Source organism: Telmatherina bonti, assembly GCF_933228915.1.
Source record: "Telmatherina bonti genome assembly, chromosome: 3".
Classification (NCBI taxonomy): domain Eukaryota; kingdom Metazoa; phylum Chordata; class Actinopteri; order Atheriniformes; family Telmatherinidae; genus Telmatherina; species Telmatherina bonti.
Genome location: NC_136621.1, coordinates 13,936,996 through 13,959,198, shown reverse-complemented (window position 1 = coordinate 13,959,198; position 22,203 = coordinate 13,936,996). Strand labels below are relative to the sequence as shown.

At 38.9% G+C, this 22,203-nt stretch overlaps 1 protein-coding gene across 4 annotated transcripts; it reads right to left on the bottom strand.

The window, feature by feature from the left end:
- Positions 1-5,627: 5,627 nt before the first annotated feature.
- On the bottom strand, positions 5,628-20,291 carry LOC306774607 (SWI/SNF-related matrix-associated actin-dependent regulator of chromatin subfamily E member 1-like). 4 transcript variants are annotated; one of them, XM_079264720.1, is made up of 11 exons: positions 20,108-20,291; positions 15,111-15,151; positions 14,797-14,840; positions 14,336-14,440; positions 12,284-12,364; positions 11,845-11,976; positions 11,445-11,616; positions 7,671-7,843; positions 7,468-7,569; positions 6,842-7,103; positions 5,628-6,758 (listed from the first exon to the last, which is right to left on the bottom strand). In XM_079264720.1, exons 2-11 carry the CDS (start codon positions 15,115-15,117, stop codon positions 6,553-6,555), a joined length of 1,284 nt encoding a protein of 427 aa, XP_079120846.1. In that variant the 5' UTR covers positions 15,118-15,151; positions 20,108-20,291; the 3' UTR covers positions 5,628-6,552. The 4 variants fall into 4 exon arrangements, with proteins under 4 accessions (XP_079120846.1, XP_079120847.1, XP_079120848.1 ...); XM_079264721.1 differs by having other exon boundaries at positions 14,342-14,440; XM_079264722.1 differs by lacking the exon at positions 11,845-11,976.
- Positions 20,292-22,203: the final 1,912 nt, after the last annotated feature.

Here is a 22,203-nt window from a genome sequence, read left to right as displayed (position 1 = left end):
ATGATCATGCTCTTTCTACAAAATTATCCATTCCACTGCTTGCGAATGCGACACGATTTTCTCATCAGGTCTCAATTCTTGCCTTTCAAAGACCAGGACTGAGGATCCCTGCTCTGTTGGGACCTACACACACCAGCTAAAAACATCCCTCCACCACCATGTGGCTGATGATGCAGCCTTTTGGGGACATGGTGTCCATCTGCCAAGCATACAGAACACCTTACATCTGAACCATCAAGTGTAGTTCAACATTCATCAGTAAAGAAAAGTATTTGGACTTGTGCTTTTTACACATCTCTGAGTCCAATGTTACTCTTTGAGCATCGGTTAATTTAACTTTTTGACCTTAAAGTGGAACTATTATGTCCATTTCAGGCTAACTTATTTTTATTTCTGAGACCAGAAGGGCTGGGATTGATCGAGTTATGTCACAAATCGCTGTATTTACTTCAGACTGACCCTCTCCGTAGGCTGTCAGATCAGCCTGTGGGCAAAATGAGTGGATTGAGACTCTTCCGCATTAAGCCCCGCCTCCTGCCACAGCACTACATTGGGAGTGCGAACTGCTTTCACCATCATTGTAACATATCTCATAAACAGAAGGATTAGGCTAATATGAACTCAATAAAAAAAAACAAAATACAATGTCAACACATAGCGTACAGCGCTACATGTTGGAACCTGAATCAGACCCTGAAAACGAAGTGGAAAACAGCAACCCACAGCAACGAATGCAGCAGGATGTCTCTCTTTGGTAAACTCACCAGCCATCGTTGGAAATAACTTTATCCGACGTTTTCCACCCGCCTGATGTATTTGTACATGCCCTTGTTAACCAGTAGAAGGTAACCAATCACCGAACCTTATCCCCCGGGACATCACAAGGATTTGTAAGTAGAAAAAACTCTCTAAACGTTTTTCGTCTCCATGGAAACCGAACAGAGAGAGTGCCGGAACTCAAACTCAAACATGCGTTTAGGTGATAAAAAAAACAGTGCCGTTCACATGTCTGATGAGGATTCAACATTGTAACACTGTAGAAAGCTCCGAAAACTTAAAATACCATAATAAGACCCCTTTAGAAATATGACTTTCACAATTTGGGGCATAATCAGCAAGATTTCCATATAGTGGCTTCTAAAGTGGCCTAACTTCAGCTGCACCACTGCAGCCTCTGGAGAACCCTGATGAAGAGATTCACCTGCAGCTTCAATTACATGCTTGCTGCTCCTCAGTGGCGTTTAGCAGCTGCTGTTGTAAAAAGATTCATTTGCATGACAGAAACTTTCCTTGATTTGCTTTTATGTGAAGAAAGCTGTTTGCTCCCCAAATGGCATTTTTACAGTTTTGATCAAATGTCAAGTGTTGTTACTCCTTTATCAAAGCATCAAACTATTTCACACTTTTCATTCACCTTTCTTCCTTTTCTCTATATAGCATGGAAACTGTGGAGCAACGTCCTCAAATAGTTTGCTTTTAATTAATATCGCCTAGAAATGTAATTAGCAAACTTGTCTGAGACGGTGATCAGTGATCTAAATCATCCATAGAAAAACTAAATCCAGAATGTTTCATTAAGTTAATCCTACATGCAGAATCATTTAGAACACAGTGTCAAGATTGAGTCAGTCTTGAAGAGTCTTATGGCCTCTGAATCTTTAACTAAGATGAAATTGTGTTTTTCAGGGGAAGACGGTGGTTAGAGCTCCTTATTTGCATATATTGTTTGCAATGTGTGATAATGTATAATCCTACCACGTGGAAATTTCTTACCTTGACATGTGTGAACCATATCAGCATTGTTGGCAGGAGGTTTGGGAGCTCTGAAAAACAAGTCAAGAGATTTGTGAAGAATTAATCAGAGATCAGTTCAGTGGTTTCCTGATGCACTTCACCAACCAAGGAAAAACCTGCCTGGCAGATGTAAACATCAGACATCAGGACGTCTCAGAGAATAAAAACAAGGTCTCCAAACCCACATAATGATGATCTAATTAGATTCTCGGGTTTGTTTGTTTTTTTTCCTCTTGTCACATCCTTTGAGCTATGGCACAGGTCTATATTGTTCTCATTTTCATTAGAAACTTGAGTTTTATGTGAAAAATATTCAAATCAGCTGAGCCAGAAGTATAAGTGAACAACACATAACTAAACACAGTGATTAAAAAAGAACAAAAAAGTGCAAGGAAATAGGGCCGCAAAAACCTTTCCTTTCCATTATCTTCACCAATAAAGCTCAATAAAGCTAGTTTTATGGGATGAATCCCCATTATTATTATTCATTCATTCATTATCCTAATCGCTTAGTCTGATGAAGGGTCCCAGGGAAGCTGGAGCCTATCCCAGCAGTCTTTGGACAAAAGGCAGGGTACACCCTTGACAGCTTGCCAGTCCATCGCAGTGCTCATTATTATTAATTTTAAAAAAAATCCTATTTAAGAAACAATATAAATAAATCTTCTGTGACTGCACCATCAGCACAAAAAAACCTGAACATACTAATGAAGACTGTGTCTGTGCAAAGTCTTCAGTCAGAGGCTTCTTCACCACCACTGCAAATAAATTTTCTTATGTGGTTAAAACTCTAACTATCTTACTACTTTGTAGTTTCAGCGAATGTTATATCATGCGCACCTTATAGTTTGACTTTGTTTCTGGCAACTTCTTGATTCTGTATTTTTCATACAGAAAGAGCTCTTGGCAGCAGCCATCAATCATTAAGGCACTGATGCTGCAACTGATGGAGCGATCACTGAGATCATCAAAAGTCCCCATTTGTTCCTCTTATCAAAACAGCAATGTAAGATTAAACAAAATAAAGAATGAAGCAATTTATTATTTTGATTTACTATGTAGCAACAGAAATGGAAGGCAGGGGTTGGTTTCCTGAAGAACAGTTAGGCTAATAAATTTTTTTTTACAACAACTTTTACAAGATATCCCTCCTCTTACATTTTCTGTCTCTGTTTCTATGATCAAAAAGTGGATTTAACTTCCTAAAAATTTTGTTTCTAAACACACGCTACAATGCCTTTGTTGCCACGTGTGTGGGTATTGTCGCATGACTTCCACTCTTTAAAAAAAAAGAAGTGATGATTAAACATCAGTGCCTGGTAGATAGATTACCTCTGATAAGTTTATATGTCATTTAACTTTAGATTTTTTTTTAAATGCCACACAAAATTCACCACACCATTCACAACATCCTTTCTAGTATCACCTCTGGCAATGTACTCACCGGTGGCAGAAGTCATGTTGTCTGAGTGAATCTTGCAGCAAAGCCACTAAAGAGATGAGATGAGGGCTGTTTCTGATCGTGGTTAAAAAAAAAAAAAAAAAAAAAAGACTCAAGGAAATGTGTTTTTTTTCCCCTGCTCAGTTTCTGAACCTTGTGACAAATTCAAAAACCACAATCTCCAGCTAAACGTGATCAAAGCTGGCATGTTTCACTTCATATCTTCATATTTTTTGCAGCTTTTCTGCATGTCCTTTAAATGTAATGAAATATTGTTTGTAAAAGTCTGGTGGTTTTGATCACACATTGTCACAACCATGCACTCATGTTTCAATGGCAGCTGTTAGGTAGATTGTAAATTGTATTTAAATGAGATGTTTTAAGGAAACCACATTTCTAACAGATGCCATGCATCAACTTGTCAGAAGATGGCAACATGATAAAGCTCAGTTCCACAAATAGTTTGAGATACTCAGCAATTCATCAAATATTTGTTCAATAACATTTCAAATAAATGCATGTTATTAAGTTGCACTTTTTCATTTTTTGTGTTGTTATCTTCAAGTCTATGTTTTTTAGTACTGGGCAACAGCTGAAACACTGCAGAAATACATCCTGAAATCCATCTGTGCAGGCATCTGTACACCTGTATCTCTGCGGTTGTGGTTTTGCAGCGTTTACTTCAAACCACAGAGTACAGAGCCCAGCAGAGTTGCAATGTGGAGCACATTATTCACATTTAAACTCAAGCAGTGTAAAATCTGATCATAACCCAGTCAGATGTCATACAAAAGATTGCACACAAATCTCAAATATCCCATTGAGGTTTCCACATTGTTCTAGGTGGTAGGGCTCAGTTTAATCACATGCACAGTTAGGTCTGTGCTGCTGAAAACAGGAAATCAGAACAATTCCTTCTGATCTTACCCACTTCCCTCACCTGTACTGTGCAAAGGATAAACATGATGCAAGTACTCACGAAAGCCCTTTAAATTCTCGGCACATTTGGTTTTTTCTCATTTTTTATTAATCACAATTTATGAATGGATTTGAAGTTAAATAAAAAATCATGTAAAATAAAAGGCAAGTTTTTTATCCTTATGTTTTGAAACTCAGGACATAAAAGATTAATTTGTTTTTTACCAGATGTCCTGCTGTAGCTGTGATCACTACACATGCAAAAAATCTCACTTACGCTGATATCTATTCACTGCAAGACCTAATGCCTTTATCAGAGTCAGCCAACCACAGCTTCCATGCAGGGACTAAATTATTGCTCAGCAGCCAGAGCCATGTCATGCAGCGAGCCTGTAACGCCATGGCAACACTGAAGGCATGGGTTACTCCGCATGGCTGTCAGGAAAGCGGCCTTTGTAAGGCAGGTGGTGTTTGAACAGATGCTGAAGAAAGCATTTCTTGTTGGCACTGGGATGGAGGTGGCTGAGAGAGTTTAAGATGCATTTCTAACTCAGTGTCAGTGAAGGAAAATCATGTTGAGCAGGTAGATAATTATTTTGTATGCAGGATCGATAATGAAATCAGATCTTTTTTTGTTTCACATTTTCATTCAGTATATATTAAGATATGTTCTTGGTTCTTTTGTATCTACTTATGTAACTTGTAGAGTGGTCCCATTGTTTTCTTTGTAAATAAACCTAAAAATAACAATTTGTCATTATGTGTTGTTTAAAAAGGCAAAGTTTCTCATAACGCCACTTTGTACTTCATATGTGTGTAATGTGGGTTAACATCTTCATGTGATGAAAGATGAGTTTAAATTTCATTTAGATTGTGGAATTTTATCATGACATAAAAAGAGGAAATGATGTTAACTGTGATTAGGTGTTGTTGATCAGGTGTTAATGATTGGCTCAAGTGTGTTTTTTTTTCTCTCAAGGCCATTTTGACACTTTACATGAAACTTGTTTCAGGTTATAATAGAACATTTCAATAGTCCTCAGTGGTTTCAGTAGAATTTGTAGTTTTTCACTTTCATATGACAGTATATGCACATTGTCACGCTAATCTACAAAAAGTAGTTTTCTGTACCTCCCAGCCTTTTCTCAGACACATTACAGCTAAATTTAATCTCTAAAGGGCAGCTTCTGGTGAGTGGTTTTTACTTTCTTGCATCTCATACCACTTTTTTTATCCAGCACCGAGCATTTCTCACCTAGGATAAGTGTGTCGTCTTCCCTTGTATAACCAATATGGCAGCTGCCACATACATTGACCTACTGCGAGTACACATAAATGGCTCATGCTAAGAATGAAAACATTATTTTAGTGAAGTGACACAAACAAAAACTTTTTTTTTTTTTTTTTTTTTTTTATCACGGTAGAAAAATTTATTGGTATAAATATGCAAAAGGAAATTTATATTAAGACTGCATGTTCATGACTGTTCAAGCTGTTTTACAACAACATGTAAGTCCATGTTTAAGCTAACCTCGTTACACTGTGTACACATTTATGGAACAATAAAGTTTCTTGCTGAAAACTGCAACACGGGTCATAACACAGATAATGTTCTAAGCATACTGCTTTTGATTTGATTGACAGCAAGCAAACTTGAGAACACTTGTAGTTGAGCACTGTACAGCATCAATGATCATGTGATGTACTCGAAAATGGAACTGGGATGGCACCCAGAGCACCCAATACACACGTATAATAAAAATCCTGATAATAAATAATAACAATTATAATAAAACACTACTTAATGACTACAAACTCCTGAGACAATACTGTCACTGTAATACCAATACAGAGAGTAAACAAATATTCTCCAACCAAGGAGATGGTCACCTAAGGTCCATTCTTCACAAATTGTTTTAAAAACAAAAAATTGCAACATGCAAAACAAAGAAAAAGTAACAATGGCACTACAATACAAAGAACAAAGTTAAATAGAACACTGAGCAATTTTGTTTGTCTGCCAGACATAGTGCTAGAGATATGTATCAGTATGTACTGAAGAAGGGCCTGAATGCGTTCTTCCTAATGGCAATGCAGCCAGAATGGTGCTTTCACATGGGCTTTTATGGCACACTTTAGCAGCCATCATTGTCAGGCAGGTCGTCGCTTTGTTGGCTTTGAGTGCAAGATTTTTCCTTTGTTTGTGTTTTGTCTCTGTGAGCCTGGCAGTTCAGGCTCAACCATAACCTCAGGCTTGTTTACCAATAAGCCCATCTGAACGCTCTCTCACGCTTTGACAAACAGAAATGATATTGTGCAATATCTGTAAGCAAACGATTGTACTGAAGGCCAGTGGATGCAATGGCAGCCTCGGGGTTCACAGATGGCTGGTGCTGGACTCAGTGGGCTGCTCTGGCCCTGCTGGGACCTTCTGATAGCTCACTAGTCGCGGCATCTTCTGTTTGAGCAGAAGTGGTCTCTGAGCCAGTGTTACTGTCGCTGGTTCCCTCCTCCATGGCTCCCTCTGGGACACTGTCCTTGTCCTCCGATGCCCCCTCCTCGCTGCCTGGGTGAGCCTCCAGCTCTTCTGACGCCTTCTGCTTCTCTGTATTTATACAACATAAAATTACACACTGTGAAAAAAGTCCTGAAAGAGACTAAGTAAGCAAAAAGATCTTAGTGGCTGACCTGGTGTATTTGTGGCGTTTGATTCTGCATCCTTGCCTTCCTTGTTGCTGCTTTCGCTGAGAGAACTTTTCTGGGACTTGCTGCCATGTGTTGCACAAATGTGTTTTTCCTCCTCTGCTAAGACACAGGTGGGGGCCTCTCTCGCTCCTCGGCCCCCTGCATCCTTCTCACGTTCTGCCATTCGTTTGCGTGCTGCCTCTTCTGCTGCAGAAATTTCTGCAGAAATCTTCTCCATGTCCACCTCTACTTTCATGCAACACAGCTGTGGAAAAAGAAGGACAAAAGGGGGACTTAATGAGAGAACAGAACTCAGGTGCTGTTATTGCTCCTTTAAGTCTGTATCCTGCCTGAACATGCAGTCAGTAAAAACTCTGCAAAAGATAAATGGCGCCACCTGTTGTGAACACCAGACACTACACTACCACTAAATCAGCCACAGCATTATGGATGCTGCAAGTCATAAATGATGACAGCTATCTGATTGCCAGAACATGTGGATGGAATTAGCTGCAGCTGGTGGCTGCAAGACAAACAGAGACTGTAATAACCAGAGCTGCAGACTACATGCAAAGTGAAGCTTGCGTGCAAGTGAGCGATGACCAAATCTGATGTAAAAGATGCCGTACCCTTTTGAGCTCATTGTTGAACGACTCTGTGGCTTCAATGAATTTTCTTTTCTTGTCCTGATGGCGATCTTCAATCTGAAGCAACTCTGCCTCTAATTTTCTCTGAAACACAAGACACGCAGGCAACAAAGTTATTCAACAACCCAACAAAAAACAAATCTGTTCATCTGGACCACGGTAGTTATGTGCAGCCTTGATCCCACCTGATGCACCATCAAAGACTGAACCTGCCGTTTGAGGACCTGCATGCGAGCGGTGGTGACGACGGAGCGCACGTCCGGGATCACGCTCTCGCTGAGGATCTCACTGATCAGACGGTGGTTGCGTTGAAAACGAGTTGCGGCTGAATGTTTTATAGAAAATCCGTCGTCGTAATCTGAGGACAGAAACAAGAGCTGTTACAGTTTTTTTGCAGGAATATTTTTGTACACGCATCAGAAATGTGTATGTGTCCATTCAGAAGCATCGGGAATGACGCGAATCCTGTATCTAAACATGAGGAGGAAATTGCTCAATATTTAAACAGAGTTAAGTGTATGCCATTATGTCAAAACACATCCTTAAGCAGAGCAGAGCCATTATCGTTAGGTGAGCTGGACAGCGAGTTAATTACAGCTCAGTGTGTGTGTGGACAGATGTTTTAAGACGTAGGCTGCAATTTTCATTCATCAACAATTGTGCTTCATTTTAAAAGAAAACTCCCCAGCTGTTTAAATACAGGACGATACTTGTGCATACAATCCAAACCAACGCCTTTCCTCTATCTATGGCGTTCAGTTTTCCCAATTCTGCTCTGAAAGTCTCCAGTCCAGAGGGCAGAAATTTACTTCATTGTTTCATTGTTATTTAATTTATCAAAATGCCTCCAGAGTGACAAACGGAACAAAATTTCTTCCAGAAAGATTTCGGACCAACATCACCACCTTCCATTAGCTTGAATTTGTGAGCCATTGTGTGAATGTTTTTTTTTTTTTTACTGGTTTTTCTTGCATATATTTAGTGAGTTAATGCAGAAACAAACATAACATGCCGTGAATGATTCACAATATCATGTTGAATGATTAGAAAGTAATTTGCTGAACTGACAAATAACAGAGCAGATCAGTAGAATATATTCTCGCTCCATCTGAAGACAATTTCTAATATTGTCCAATTATTTTTTGGGGAATTCAAAATTAGTTTTAAATGAACCACGGCACCGAGTCTATTCTGAAATACACTTAAGTCTCATGGCTCTGAAAGGGGAGGATATTCAGGAGCTCGTCATCTTAGATTTGAGAGGACCATGAATCCTGCTGGATGTTGTCTTTCATTTAAACTTCACCTTCAACAGCTAACAAAAACAAAACAAAGGAGAAAAAAAACTATTTTTCCCCCCAAGAGATTTGTTGCTGCCATATTTATATTTGTAATTGATTATGGTGATGCTATAACCTGCTTGTCCAAATAAAGTCATACTGTAATATTTCAACGATAACTGTGCCCCTAATTCTCTGTAGCATAGTTTTAGTGAGTTTCAGCAATGTAACATTTCAATCCAGAGTTGCATTTGTTGTTCACTAAAATCTTGTTCGGCAGAACATCTCAATGATTCTCAACGGTATTCAGGTCTGGACTCTGTGGTGGCCAATACATGTGTGAAAATTATGTTTTGTGCTCCTTGAACCGATCTTTCACAATATCAGCCCCATGAATCCTGACATTGTTATTCTGGAATATTCCTGTGCCATCAGAGAAGAAAAAAAACAATGATAGAATAACCTATCACATCATGTTGCTGAACATAATAATAATAAAAAAATAAAAAATAAACATAGACCTGACCAAATTCTTGCTGGAAGATAATGGTGTCCTACAATCCCACTAATAATGCTTGGACTGTTCTGAACACAACTTTAGTAGTCTCAACATACTCTTAGATGTTTTCTTTACTTTATGCCAATAATCTGATCCTTCTAAAAACAGATTAGCATGTTTTCCACAACCACAGGATGGTTATGACATGGTTCTTTTGAAAAATAAGAAGCCCCTCATTGCATCAGCTGGGGTTAAATCCCATGCAGTAACAGGAAGCTCTTACCCATTTCCTTGGTTAAGCCCAGGTGGTAACTTGTGTTTTGGTCAGGCAGTGTACAAGGCAATGTTTACAGCTCTGGATACCATTTACCATGGAGCACTAAGGTTCATCACAGATTTTAAACCCTTCACACTTCACTGCATACCACATGTTCGGGTTGGATGGTTTTCTTTGTCCTCTCATAGAGTCAAACACTGAGAAATAAATCTATTTTGTTCTGCTTCCAAGTTATCAACACATTTACATCAGTCAAGAAAATACTGGAACTTCCTGTCTTCGTTCCAGCAATCTAATCCTGTTATCTGTCCCTGATGTCCACACCAAACCTAGCGAGAAAGGATTTAAGTATGTCTACCCCAGCCAGCAGCCAGAACTGCAAAAAGAGCATTTGAATCTTACAGACTGCTCTTATTAGAGTTTAAAATATATAAGATGGAGATACACCAGCTTGTAATAATTGTGTTACATTTTATGTCTGTGATATTAAATCTTATAAGTTCTTGATGTTTTAAACTTGTGTTATTGCAGTTTGTGTTGGTCTATATAAATTCCTTTTTATACCTGTATGTATATGTAATTCAGTGTATTGTTCTGTGTTTAACACTGTTGACTTGAGTTGCTGCTTATTTTGGCCAGGACACTCTTGGAAAAGAGGTTTTGAATCTCAAGAGTTGTTTTTTGGACTTAAATAAACTCCAGATTGGGTTTTTCTTGCATTTTAGTAAATTTCCCAACTTTTCTGGAAATGGAGCTTGAATTTACCAGCAGTGTGATACATCTCACTGCTGTGGAAGAAACCTCTCTTCGTCTGATATTTTTGCAGCTCTGCACCCATGTTTGCATACTCTGGAAATTTCCGGTGAGCAGAAATGAGTCTCATTTGTTATGTTAGAGGTTTCAAAGGTGCGCGTATTTTCTCTGACACCACAACAGGAAACAGTCGGAGGGGTCATAGATTCTGAAGATAAGGTGAAAAACAGAAGCCTTTCTGAGCTGATGCAGTCCCAGTAATGTGTGCGGCTGCAGATATTTTCATAAACCCTTTCCCTCATCACCGTTCCAGCTTATTTTCTGTTATGTATTTAATATAAAACCACTGCGCCACCTGAATGCTTAATATTGATTCTGATTAATTATACCAGAGACAAACTTCACGAAGAAGATCCTACTGCCAAAGACACAAACACAGACTTCTAAGATGTGCATAATAAAGCTCACTTTGTTCAGATGCTCTGAGGAACAAACCAGGCCAATCTTGTGTACAGCAGCAGCAGATTAAGAGTTGAATTTCTCTAAGACATTATTAATAAAACTCAATCTCTGACTATGTAGCTACCTGGGCAGCTAAATCTTATTTAATTAATAACATACGTGCAAGCTGCTCAGAACATAACCCACAGGGATGCCAGCATTAACATTTTATGGTCTGGGGTGTTTTCTAAATAGCAACCGTTTTATCTGTAGTTTTCCTGTACATCATTAACTTCTATTGTAACCCAGCCAGGCCCCAGACAAGCATCATTTCCTTGAGGTGGGTGTAACTCTTCTACTGGCAAATGTGCGTCAGACTTTGAAACAACATAGAAAAGAATGTAAATTTTGTAATTATGACTAAACCAATGCCAAGAATACCTACAAAATCTAAACACTGGTGCAAAACAAAGACAATTTTTGTCCCATTCCTAAGTTTTTTGGGTTTAAAAAAAAAAAGAAGAAGAAGAAGAAGAGGAAAAGGCATTACAAATGTAGGATTACAGAAACTGAAGATGCTTGTAGTGCTGAAAGAGGAAAGCAAAAGATAACACTCTGGGAAACTCTGTGTGGTCGGGCTGCAATAATTACAGGTTTGTCTCGGTGCTCTAAACTTTGGGAGACAAAACATTCAGCCGAGTGGCCTTACCATCTGGATCCTCTGCTGGCTGAATGCTCACATAGGGCTCACCCTTGTCCAGTCTGGACTGCCTCTGGCGGCTCTCCTCCTCCAGAGCTGCCTCAGCCCGGCTTTTGGCATTCACATAGGCCAGGTAGGCTGGCGAGTTGTGATAGGCCTTCATGCTCTCATTATATTCAATCTACAGTGGAAAAGATAACAGGAATGACAAGGAAACAAGGCAGACAAGCAGACATAACATGTGGACCCTTGTTTGTATCAGCTACAACAAGACAAGGAAAAGAGATTTACTTAGGACTGTTAGAGAGGAAGGAATGATGACTGGAGGGACCCACAACTGGTGGGGACACAGCTACTGGTCACCCATTAGAAAAAACCCCATCAACACCCCCCTTGTAAAACAACCAACCTTCTCTGCTTCGTAGTCATTCAAATAATCCTGTTTCTCCTCATCAGTGAGGTCCCTCCACATGCCACCGATTATCTTCCCAATTTCCCATAGCTTCAGATCAGGATTGGAGGCTTTTACTTGATCCCAAACCTGGTGATGAGAACCAGACATGGGTGTGGGGTTGGGTTGGGTTGGAGGGGCTATGTGTGGTTATCTCTTTGGTCACAAACCAGAGGAGGCCGTGTGCTTTAAGCTCCATCTCCAAAGCTGATAAATCCCACTACGATGATGTTGAGTCCTACTTACCTATGGCTTCATACCTACCTCACTGAAACAACTAGTGTCTAGAACAAAATGTGTATCTTACTCTGAACTTATAGGATGACTTAAAATCATTGCTGCTTTATTAGCAGAGCACACGATAATGCAAAAGACAGCGAATTCACAGTGTACATACCTTTCGACTGTATCTCATGTATGGCATCAGTGGCTTATCAGGAGGCTTGGGTGGCTTTGGGATATTTATTCCAGAGGAATTCTAATAAAGACAGAAAAAGAGCCTTTTGCATTTAACTTTACTTGACTATTAAACAAGGATGATGACACTTGAGACGCATCACTTCAGCTGACATTGTGTAATTAATGACAGTTTGAGGCCATATGCAAGTCAGGAGCTTCACAGGGAACGCTGAAGCAGTGCTGACTGTGGGAAAGAAAAGAAGAAAAAAAAAGAAAAACTCACTTAAGCTGAGATTTGCTCACTGCAAAACCTAATGCCTTTATCAGAGTCAGCCAACCACAGCTTGCATGCAGGGACTAAATTACAGCTCAGGAGCCAGAGCCATGACAACCGGTGAGTCTGGAATGCCATGGCAACACTGAAGGCACATGGCTGTCAAGAAAGCACACGTTGAAAGGCAGGTGGTGTTTGAACAGACACTGATGGATGCACATCTTGTCTGCACTGGAATGGGAAGCGGCTGGGGGACTTTCAGATGACATACATTTCAGATTCATTCTTAGTGAAGGAACATTACAGGCCTCTCACACTGACTACACTGTCTCCTTTTTTCGGGAAGATGTACTACAAAAATATCTCTAAACTCATTCACTTACACATAAAACAAGCTGTCTGTAGTTTTTATTTAACTAAGTAAGCTCACTGATGTTTTGTAATTTAAATGAACTGATGTAAGATATTAGTCAGACATGTGGTACACAATGGACATTTAAAAGCATCATCTGGTCCGTATCTGGTCTGAAGATGGGATAAGTACACTTTATATGAACAACCACACATAAAATGTACATTGTTGTTTCACATCACATTTAGCTTTAGAATTCTTTGATATCCAAAGGAGTTTATGGTCTAGTCAATAGCCTGGTTTACATGCAGCTAATCGCTTTAATCTGATTGCAATTAAATCAGACCTGTACTGTTGTAACAATCATTATACATGTAGTTTGGAGAGTTGAATCACTGGAATATCCTGCCATTATGGGCGACACCATAGCAATGCATTAATCAACAGGGTCAGATCAGCTGACTTTTGACAAGAGAACAAGAGAAACGCACTGTAGCTTGACAACGGTTGTTTAGCATAAAAAGTACAATACCAGCCATTAAATCCAGTGGGAAAGTGTGTTCAAACTTTTGACTGGTTAGTGTACATCGAGGCTAACATAAAATAGTTCCTATACCTTACCATATTTAGCAAGTTTCGTAAAAAGAAATAAACATGTGTTATAAAATGCTTATTGTGGTGCTCTAGACTCTGCATCGTGCATTAAAATCGTGTCATGGACAACTCCTCGTTGTTTAATCCTTCCTTATGTAATGTAATGTAATGTCTACATGTACTGCATGTTTAAACAGAATGAATCATTTTGACGGTCACAGAACTATACCACTATCTGACTTACCGGATACAGAAATAGAAGAGAAACGGTGATGAGAGAAATAAGCATGTGCATATTTTTTGCCGTCTTGCCAATTTAACTTTGTACTCCTTAATAATTTTAAAGTCTTTTAAAATCGCAATTTGTATATTTGTATCAAACACTGATTTCTTTTCAATTTTAGTCTCACCCTGTCTTTTAGTACATATAACTTACCACATAGTTTTTTTTTTCCCCCAAATAAGCTCAGTCGAGTAAAGCAAACAAGCTTGGACCCCACTCAGCCAGAATGAAATTGTGATTCAAGGATGATCAGATCAAAATTTTATGATTGGTGTTATGTTTACACTTTTTATTGCGACCTGGCTTTTAATCCCAACACTTGTGTCTATGTAAACTTGGCTGATGTTGCACGACGTCCAGGTTCTGTAGCTTCAAGAAATGACCAAAACATCAGCTTTCCATCATATGTAATGCTTCTTGTTCTTTATCCCCTGTAAGACCGGTAAGAGTCAGATTTTTATTTTATGATGTCCGGATATGAAGTGAGTGTATTTAACACATAACTTTATATTCAGTTAATTTCTTGTCTCTATGTTACTATTCATACCATTACCCGACTGTTGCTGCTTTGGCTCCCTCCCAGCCTGTAGTTGTTGTAGGCCAGATGGCTGTATGGGTTGTACCCCACAAACCCGGAGGTGTTGGGCATTTGCTGATGGAAATACATAAGACAGAAACACGAATGAGAAATGGCATAAAAGAAGGATAAGAAAAGGCTCTAGACCAAAAAATGCAACAAATGAACCAAAAGAGAAAATTCAAAAAAAAAAAAAAAAAAAAAAAAATTCTGAGCAAATGCAAAATTGAAGTTTAGGATAAAAAAATAAATAAATCAGATGCAATTTGTGCTTCATTCTGTGTGACTTTTGCAGGTTGCAGACTTATTTCCTGTAAAATTATGTTCTTTAAAAACACAAACATAATGGCAATTAAGACACCAACCAGCAACATAAGCTAACATGGAGTACTTGAAAAGTGCTCCAGAGTGCTACATGTAGGAATACTTACGGTTGTGGGTGCAGGAGGAGGCGGAGGAGCATAGGATGGTCTCTCTGTTATGAGAAAAAATATAAGCAGTCAGTCATAATCAGTCCAGTGACACAGTCAAAAACTCCCATCTACTTTTAATCAATCCCAGTAATCTCTAAAAATAAAAAAACTTTTTTTTTTTTTTTAGGCAGTTTAAGTCATCAATCAAACCACATCACTGACTTTATCAGTTACACTTTTGGTCAGACAGCAAAATAATACAAAATTTATTATTGTAACATACGCAGAAATTAGCTTCACAAATGCTCATTAAAACACTACCAATTTCTTACTTGACATTTTTGCAGTGAGGAAGTTGTTTCAGTCATCGGATCTGTAACAGACAAGATTTGGGGTAAGACAGCATTTTATATTTTGCTGCTATAATGGAGATGCTTAAAAAACACAAAATATAGAGAAGACACATATGTCCCCCTCAGGATTCACTGAAATCTTACAAATCCATTAAAAACCCATTTTCTCTTTATGTGCAAATTATGAGCTTATACAACTACTAAATCTTATGTGGCAAACATAATTATGATACATGTCCACACACTTTCTCACACACATTGTTTTATGATCCCTTTGAGCAGAGGTGGAGCTAATCTTCCTGATGATACATGATGATAATCAGAAACCCTCCAACTGATCCAATCCAGTATTAACTCAACCAGGAAGGAAAAGGACAATATTCTATATTAGAAACCTTTTTTTTTTTTTTTTTAAATCAAAATGCCTGAAAATCAGCTAAGAAGCATGCTATGTTTCAAAGTTTACTGTTGTTGCTAGCTTGTTATCTACTTTTATGGCACAGATGTTAGCACTGACAATCTATATTCATTTGTTTTGTAATTGAATATGTATGCCCTATTGCTGGTGGTAAGTCGGATTCGTTTCCGTTGAGGGTTGGACTCCGCCAAGGCTGCTCTTTATCACCGATTCTGTTCATAACTTATATGGACAGAATTTCTAGTCACAGCCGAGGTATTGAGGGGATCCGGTTTGGCAGCCTCAGGATTGGGTCTCTGCTTTTTTGCGGATGACGTGGTCCTGTTGGCATCATCTGGCCACAATCTCCAGCTCTCACTTGAGCGATTCACAGCCAAGTGTGAAGCAGCTGGGATGAGAAGCAGCGGCTCGAAATCTGAGACCATGGTCCTCAGCTGGAATAGACCCTCTCTGGGTCGGGAGTGAGGTCCTGCCTCAAGAAATGTGTTTCCTCCGCAGGGTGGCCGGGCTCTCCCTTAGAGATAGGGTGAGGAGCTCGGTCATCCAGGAGGAGATCAGAGTAGAGCCGCTGCTCCTCTGCATCGAGAGGAACCAGTTGAGGTGGCACGGGCATCTGGTCTGGATGCCTCCTGGACATCTCCCTGATGAGGTATACCAGGCACGTCCCTCTGGGAGGAGACCCCGGGGAAGACCCAGGACACGCTTGAGGGATTTTATCTCTCGGCTGGCATGGGAAGGCCTCAGAATCCCCCCCACAGAGTTAGCAAATGTGGCTGGGGAGAGGGAAGTCTGGGCTTCCCTTTTTAGGCTGCTGCCCCCACGACATGACCCTGGATAAGCGGCAGAAGATGGACAGAGGTATGGATGGATGGATGGATGTAAATGTGTTAATTTGGAAAAATTGTCACATACACATTTAAAGAGGTTAATTTATAAAAAAAAAATTAGAAAAAAGTCAACATTTGTTGACTCAGCAGGGTTATTATTTATGAAATCAAGACAAGATTATTTTACTCAAACATGGACATTTGGGAGCTACAATAAGTCTCCCATGATGTTTAAGATTTATTACTTGAGGATTTAATTATCCTTTTTTTTAAATGATTTATTTTGTCTAATTTTATTTTATTTAAGCTTTTTTTTTTCTTAAATTACTTAATTAAAGCTGGGGTAGGTAATGTTGGGGAGCTAGCAAGTTCTGAAAGTAGCACTGTCTTCGCTCCACACCCTAAGGTTTTGCTCCTTGTGTGATCCAAGACTTTTTCTTACCTCAGCCAAGGAGGTTTATGTTTTTACTGGCGTTTATGTGTTTGTGTTCATTGTAAATTGTAATTTAATTCTTGTTATCTTATTTTATCGTATTTAATTTCTTTTTTGCTTATGTATACTTTGTTTTGTTAGTTTGGTGCCATAGTCTGATAATGGTGAAGTTGTGTGGCGCAGAGAATCACAGAAGCCGCCTCTCTTCACCATTTTACTTCACTGCAGTTCTATAAAGTTGGATTGTGTGAAGTATCTATATTGAGTGGTTTCAACTACAAATGTCAAACAAGCTTCAGAGAAATTATGTCACTAGTTTGAAGAAGTAGGCAGGGAGACTGACAAGGAACACAAAAAAATGTCCTGTTAAGAAATATGTCCAAACCACTGCATTATACTGTCACATATTCCCTTACTGCACCGTATTTATGCATCCATCCTTCTACAAAGCAACTAGACTTTTCACAAAGACAATAACTTTGCATTACAGAACCCAGAAGATACTCATGCAATGCTGTCTTGACTGGAGAGTTTGTTACAGAGACTGTTACTGCTGTTTTTGTAAATAACAAACTCTTTTAAATACCAAACTCATGCATTACAAATAAAGCCTTTTTACTCATCATGATTATGAAAAATCATGAAGAGTATTTTCACATCTGCCCTCGGCTTTTATACTTAAAGGGGTGCTATTATGGTATTTCGAGTTTTCTGAGCTTTCTACAGTGTTACAGTGTTGAATCCTCAACAGACATGTGAACAGCACTGTTTTTTATCACCTAAACGCATCTTTGAGTTTGAATTCCAGCACGCTCTCCGTTTGGTTTCCATGGCAACAAAACACGCTTCGTTTTAGAGAGTTTTTTCTACTTGGAAATCCTTGTGACGTCCCAGGGGATAAGGTTCGGTGATTGGTTACCTTCTACTGGTTAACAAGGACATGTACAAATACATCAGGCGGGTGGAAAACGTCGGATAAAGTTATTTCCAACGATGGCTGGTGAGTTTACCAAAGAGAGACATCCTGCTGCATTCGTTGCTGTGGGTTGCTGTTTTCCACTTCGTTTTCAGGGTCTGATTCAGGTTCCAACATGTAGGGTTGTATGCTATGTGTTGACATTGTATTTTGGTTTTTTTATTGAGTTCATATTAGCCTAATCCTTCTGTTTATGAGACGTTACAATGACGGCGAAAGCAGGTGCGGTGTGCGCTCCCGATTTAGTGCAGTGGCAGGAGGCGGGGCTTAATGCGGAAGAGTCTCAATCCACTCATTTTGCCCACAGGCTGATCTGACAGCCTACGGAGAGGGTCGGTCTGAAGTAAATAAAGCGATTTGTAACAATAACTCGATCAATCCCAGCCCTTCTGGTCTCAGAAATAAAATTGAATTAGCCCGAAATGCACAAAATAGTTCCACTTTAAAAAAGCATATTTCATGATTTAATGTCATCCAATGACATCCTACATCAGAGAGATGCATGTGCATACTGGGTGTAGAAGTAACAGTATCATTTAACTGTGACTATAGTTCACATGCTTTCACTTCTTACAAGATGACAAAGGATTTGTGGAGACTTGTCCACGTTCCAGTTTAAACCTGGTGCACAACTTAAGAAGTACAACCAGACAGCAGCAGAAACAAATAATCAGGTGTTCGCACTGACAACAAAATAGAACATGTAGAAATATCTGAGCGTTAATAGAAAAAGATAACGTAATAACAGAAATTTTTCCTGGTAAATAGTTACTAATTTTAAAAATTATTAACTCTGTTACTTTTTTTGGAGAAGAAAATATAACTAGAACTAATTAGGTTTTAAAGTAACGTGCCCAGCCCCGTTCCTCACATTTTGTGTCCAAGTGTCAGAATAAAATAACCTAGTTCAAGTTTCCGTCCACACTATTTATCCAAGTTGCTGGCAATGACTTTAAATCTAGCTGTCGCTGATAAGTGATACAACAACACAGTGTGGACACAGGGGAATGTACCACACCAGAGGTGGCCAACACCGGTCCTCGAGAGCTGCAGCCCTTTAAGTGTTGAGAGTTTCCCTGCTGCAACACACCTGAATCTAATCAATGGGTAATTAGCAGACCTATGCAGAGATGGATATCAACCTCTGCATAGGTATGCTAATTAAGTCTAATGTGTATCAGGTACATTGTGGCAGGAAACTCCCAATACTTGCAAGACTGCAGTTCTCAAGGACCATCATTTTCCACCCATATACCAGTCCTAGTCACCTAACTTTGATATTCACGTTTGCATAAATGTTGTTCAAATGACTTTTTTGCTTGAGGTTGGATGGCCTTATCTGACAACACATCAGTGTATACCCTGGTATATGTTAATTTACAAAGGCCTTCTTGGTCTGTTTCCTCCCTACCTGAAAAGTGATAGAAAAGAGATAGATAGATAGATAGATAGATAGATAGATCTTCAAATCAATTGGGAACTGACAGGAAGACAAAAAAAAGTGTTATTTTATCATTTTATGTATAAGCATCTCCCTTTTCAGTTTCATTTGCGCTTTCACTGATAAATATTAATTCAAAACATACATGGACTGCAAATTGCAAATTGAAACTATTACCCAAAATATTTAAAAATAAATAAATAAATAAATAAAAAAGTATTTAGGAAACTAGGTGTCATAGCATTTTAAAGGGCGGACCCTCACCGAACACCCCGGGCTGGTGAGGGCCCCCCTACAGTCACATTAATCCTACGCCCCTGAGCGAAAGCAACAGTATCAGTGACGGCATATTTTGAAGTCGAATAAAATGCATGTATTTTATGCCTTTTTAGTTTAGCCGGTAGCTTGTTAGTGGCTGTTGCTAGACACTTAAGCGTTGACAGATATTTATGATTAACCAAAGGGACAACTGGAATTTACTAGCGAGCTAACGGCTAATATTGACGCACGTCAGCTAGCGAGCTAACGGCTAGCATTGACGCACATTAGCTAGTAGCCGCTAACGCTAACTGAAATCATCAGTTGTTGCGTTAGCTAGTTTACAGCTACAACTAAATTTATCACAACAAGAGAAGGCTTTAATGCAGATGCTATATTATAACGTTGAGTAAGTGGTTGTTTAACTCTGTGAAGCTATTGTTGTCCATAGGTTTTAGTTAACGCTTAAAAAAATATTACTAGCATGCTAACTAGCTGAAAGCTATAAAGAATATGAGGTGTTAGCGCGCACTGTCAAGTCAAAACTACACCTTCAGAGATCCCCCTATATCCTAATGGTGACAAACAGGCATGTATACAGAAATTATGCCCAGACGACTCACCATAAAACCATCAGTCCCCATCACAGAGCTGCGTGGCTTTTATAGTGAAGGCTAACCACCTAGCTGTGACAAAAACAGCCCCCACAATAAACGAATGAAATGGGGTCCACTCATATGATTCCTGCAGAATCTTCCAGAAATGCACCCCCACCCTCTCCTGACTACAGCTGTGCCTTGGCTTGATGCTGATGCTGATCGCCTCAAACTGTCAGGGCTACAGCTATCACTAATTCATGTGACACCAGAAACATCTTTCTATTTAAAGGTGACCATCAGGACAAAAATAATGCAGCAGAACTAAATATGATCTTTTCATTTGCAAGCTTCAGATGTGCAGCCTTGTTATTTTTGTCTAAGTGTAAAAGTTGATTTATAATTAGTAAAAAAAAAAAAAAAAAAGGGATTTTTCCTTGGCAAAAATCTGTCATATAGTCACAACATCAATTGATACTTTTTGATGCTTTGTGGCTTATATCTGTACAATTTATCTTTTTGCCAACTTTTGCAACAGTTTTATCCACAGACTATCTCTACTTCCTTTCACACCAATTCTGGGTTAAATGATTTGTTTAGAAAAAGAGACAGAAAAGAGCATTAAGCAGAGACTAACATAAGTTTAACTAATTTTCTTCTGCGTTTTTTATTTTAGATTTGTAGCGTAGTATCTCTAATGTCAGTGCAGCCGTTTTGCTGCTAACGCTCATTTATTTCTTTACTTCTACAAGTTTGTAATCTCAGATTGTAATTGCCAGAAAATATGTGGCATGATTTCTTGTGTCAGCATATGTTAAGTTGTGTTATGTATGCTTCACAGGCAATGAGCTTTGGAGAAAATCAGCGTTGCCCTAGTCACTGGTCCTTTGTTGTTAGAACTGAAATACTTTGCATTCTTGTTCACATTGTTCAAGAGCCGCCCAGGTCAACAGTTCTAATAACGTGTTGCCCAGTGATAACAGTCCTAAGCCTGCAGGATTTACTCTGCATCTCTGTCCATTCAACCTGAATAGTACTTGTTTAGGACTTGTTAATTGATTGTGTTCATTGTGTCCCCGTTTCTCTGTTTACACTGCACACTTGAGAGCTTATTTTTTTCTGCTTGACCTGAAGCCTGTAAAATATTCATCAAGACACTTATGTGATTTCATCTCCAGGTGATGCTTCGTCTCTTTTTTCACCCTCCAGCCAGTGGCCAGGGAGGTGTATGGATGGAGAGGGGTGCTAAATCCACAAAAGTCATGTGCAGGACCTTGTGTAACATTGGACACCTGCAGTGGCGCACATCTGGAGGTAGGGTGGAGGTCACAGGCTTCCGTAAGCTACCGTAAGACTTTACACCGACACTCACAGAGGGCCTCCCAGGCACAGCTGTGGGACTGTGGATGTGCATGGGCTGAGCACAGACATTTTGAATCTGTCACAGGAAAGCCATAAAGCTGTCTCAGACCCAGTTCTTAAGCCTGTAGAGCTCTCCAAAATAGAGTCAGGCAGTGGAACTAAGCAGACTTGAAAGTTTACTCTAGTGTGGTGGATAGTAAAGATATTTTTAGAAGCTGCTGCTGTCAGGATTATTGTGATGTATCTTTTCAGAGGTATGTCTTATGCAAGTCCCTTGAGTGATATCAGTAACCTTCTATCTGATCAGTTTTTACATTAGACTCAATAAAACAATTGTGATTTGAAAGAATACAGCAGTACTTAAAGTGATAAAATTTTAAAAAAAAGTACATCTTCAAATCACAACATAAAAGACTGTTTTTAAGAAATTATGCAAATACAACTTTAGATGAACAACAGCACATGACATACTGTATTACATTGTGAAATTATTTATATAGCAAAAACAAAAAAACCTAACCAAAAATGCAGAATCAACTTGTGCAAAGCAAAGTCCATCCTTACTGTTATGTACAGTTGCTATTAATCAAATGCTCTCAATCAAACGGTCATCATCATTGAATGATCACATATATATGTATATATAGCATCTCTAATATATATATATATATATATATATATATATATATATATATATATATATATATATATATATATATATATATATATGTATATATAGATAGATAGATAGATAGATAGAA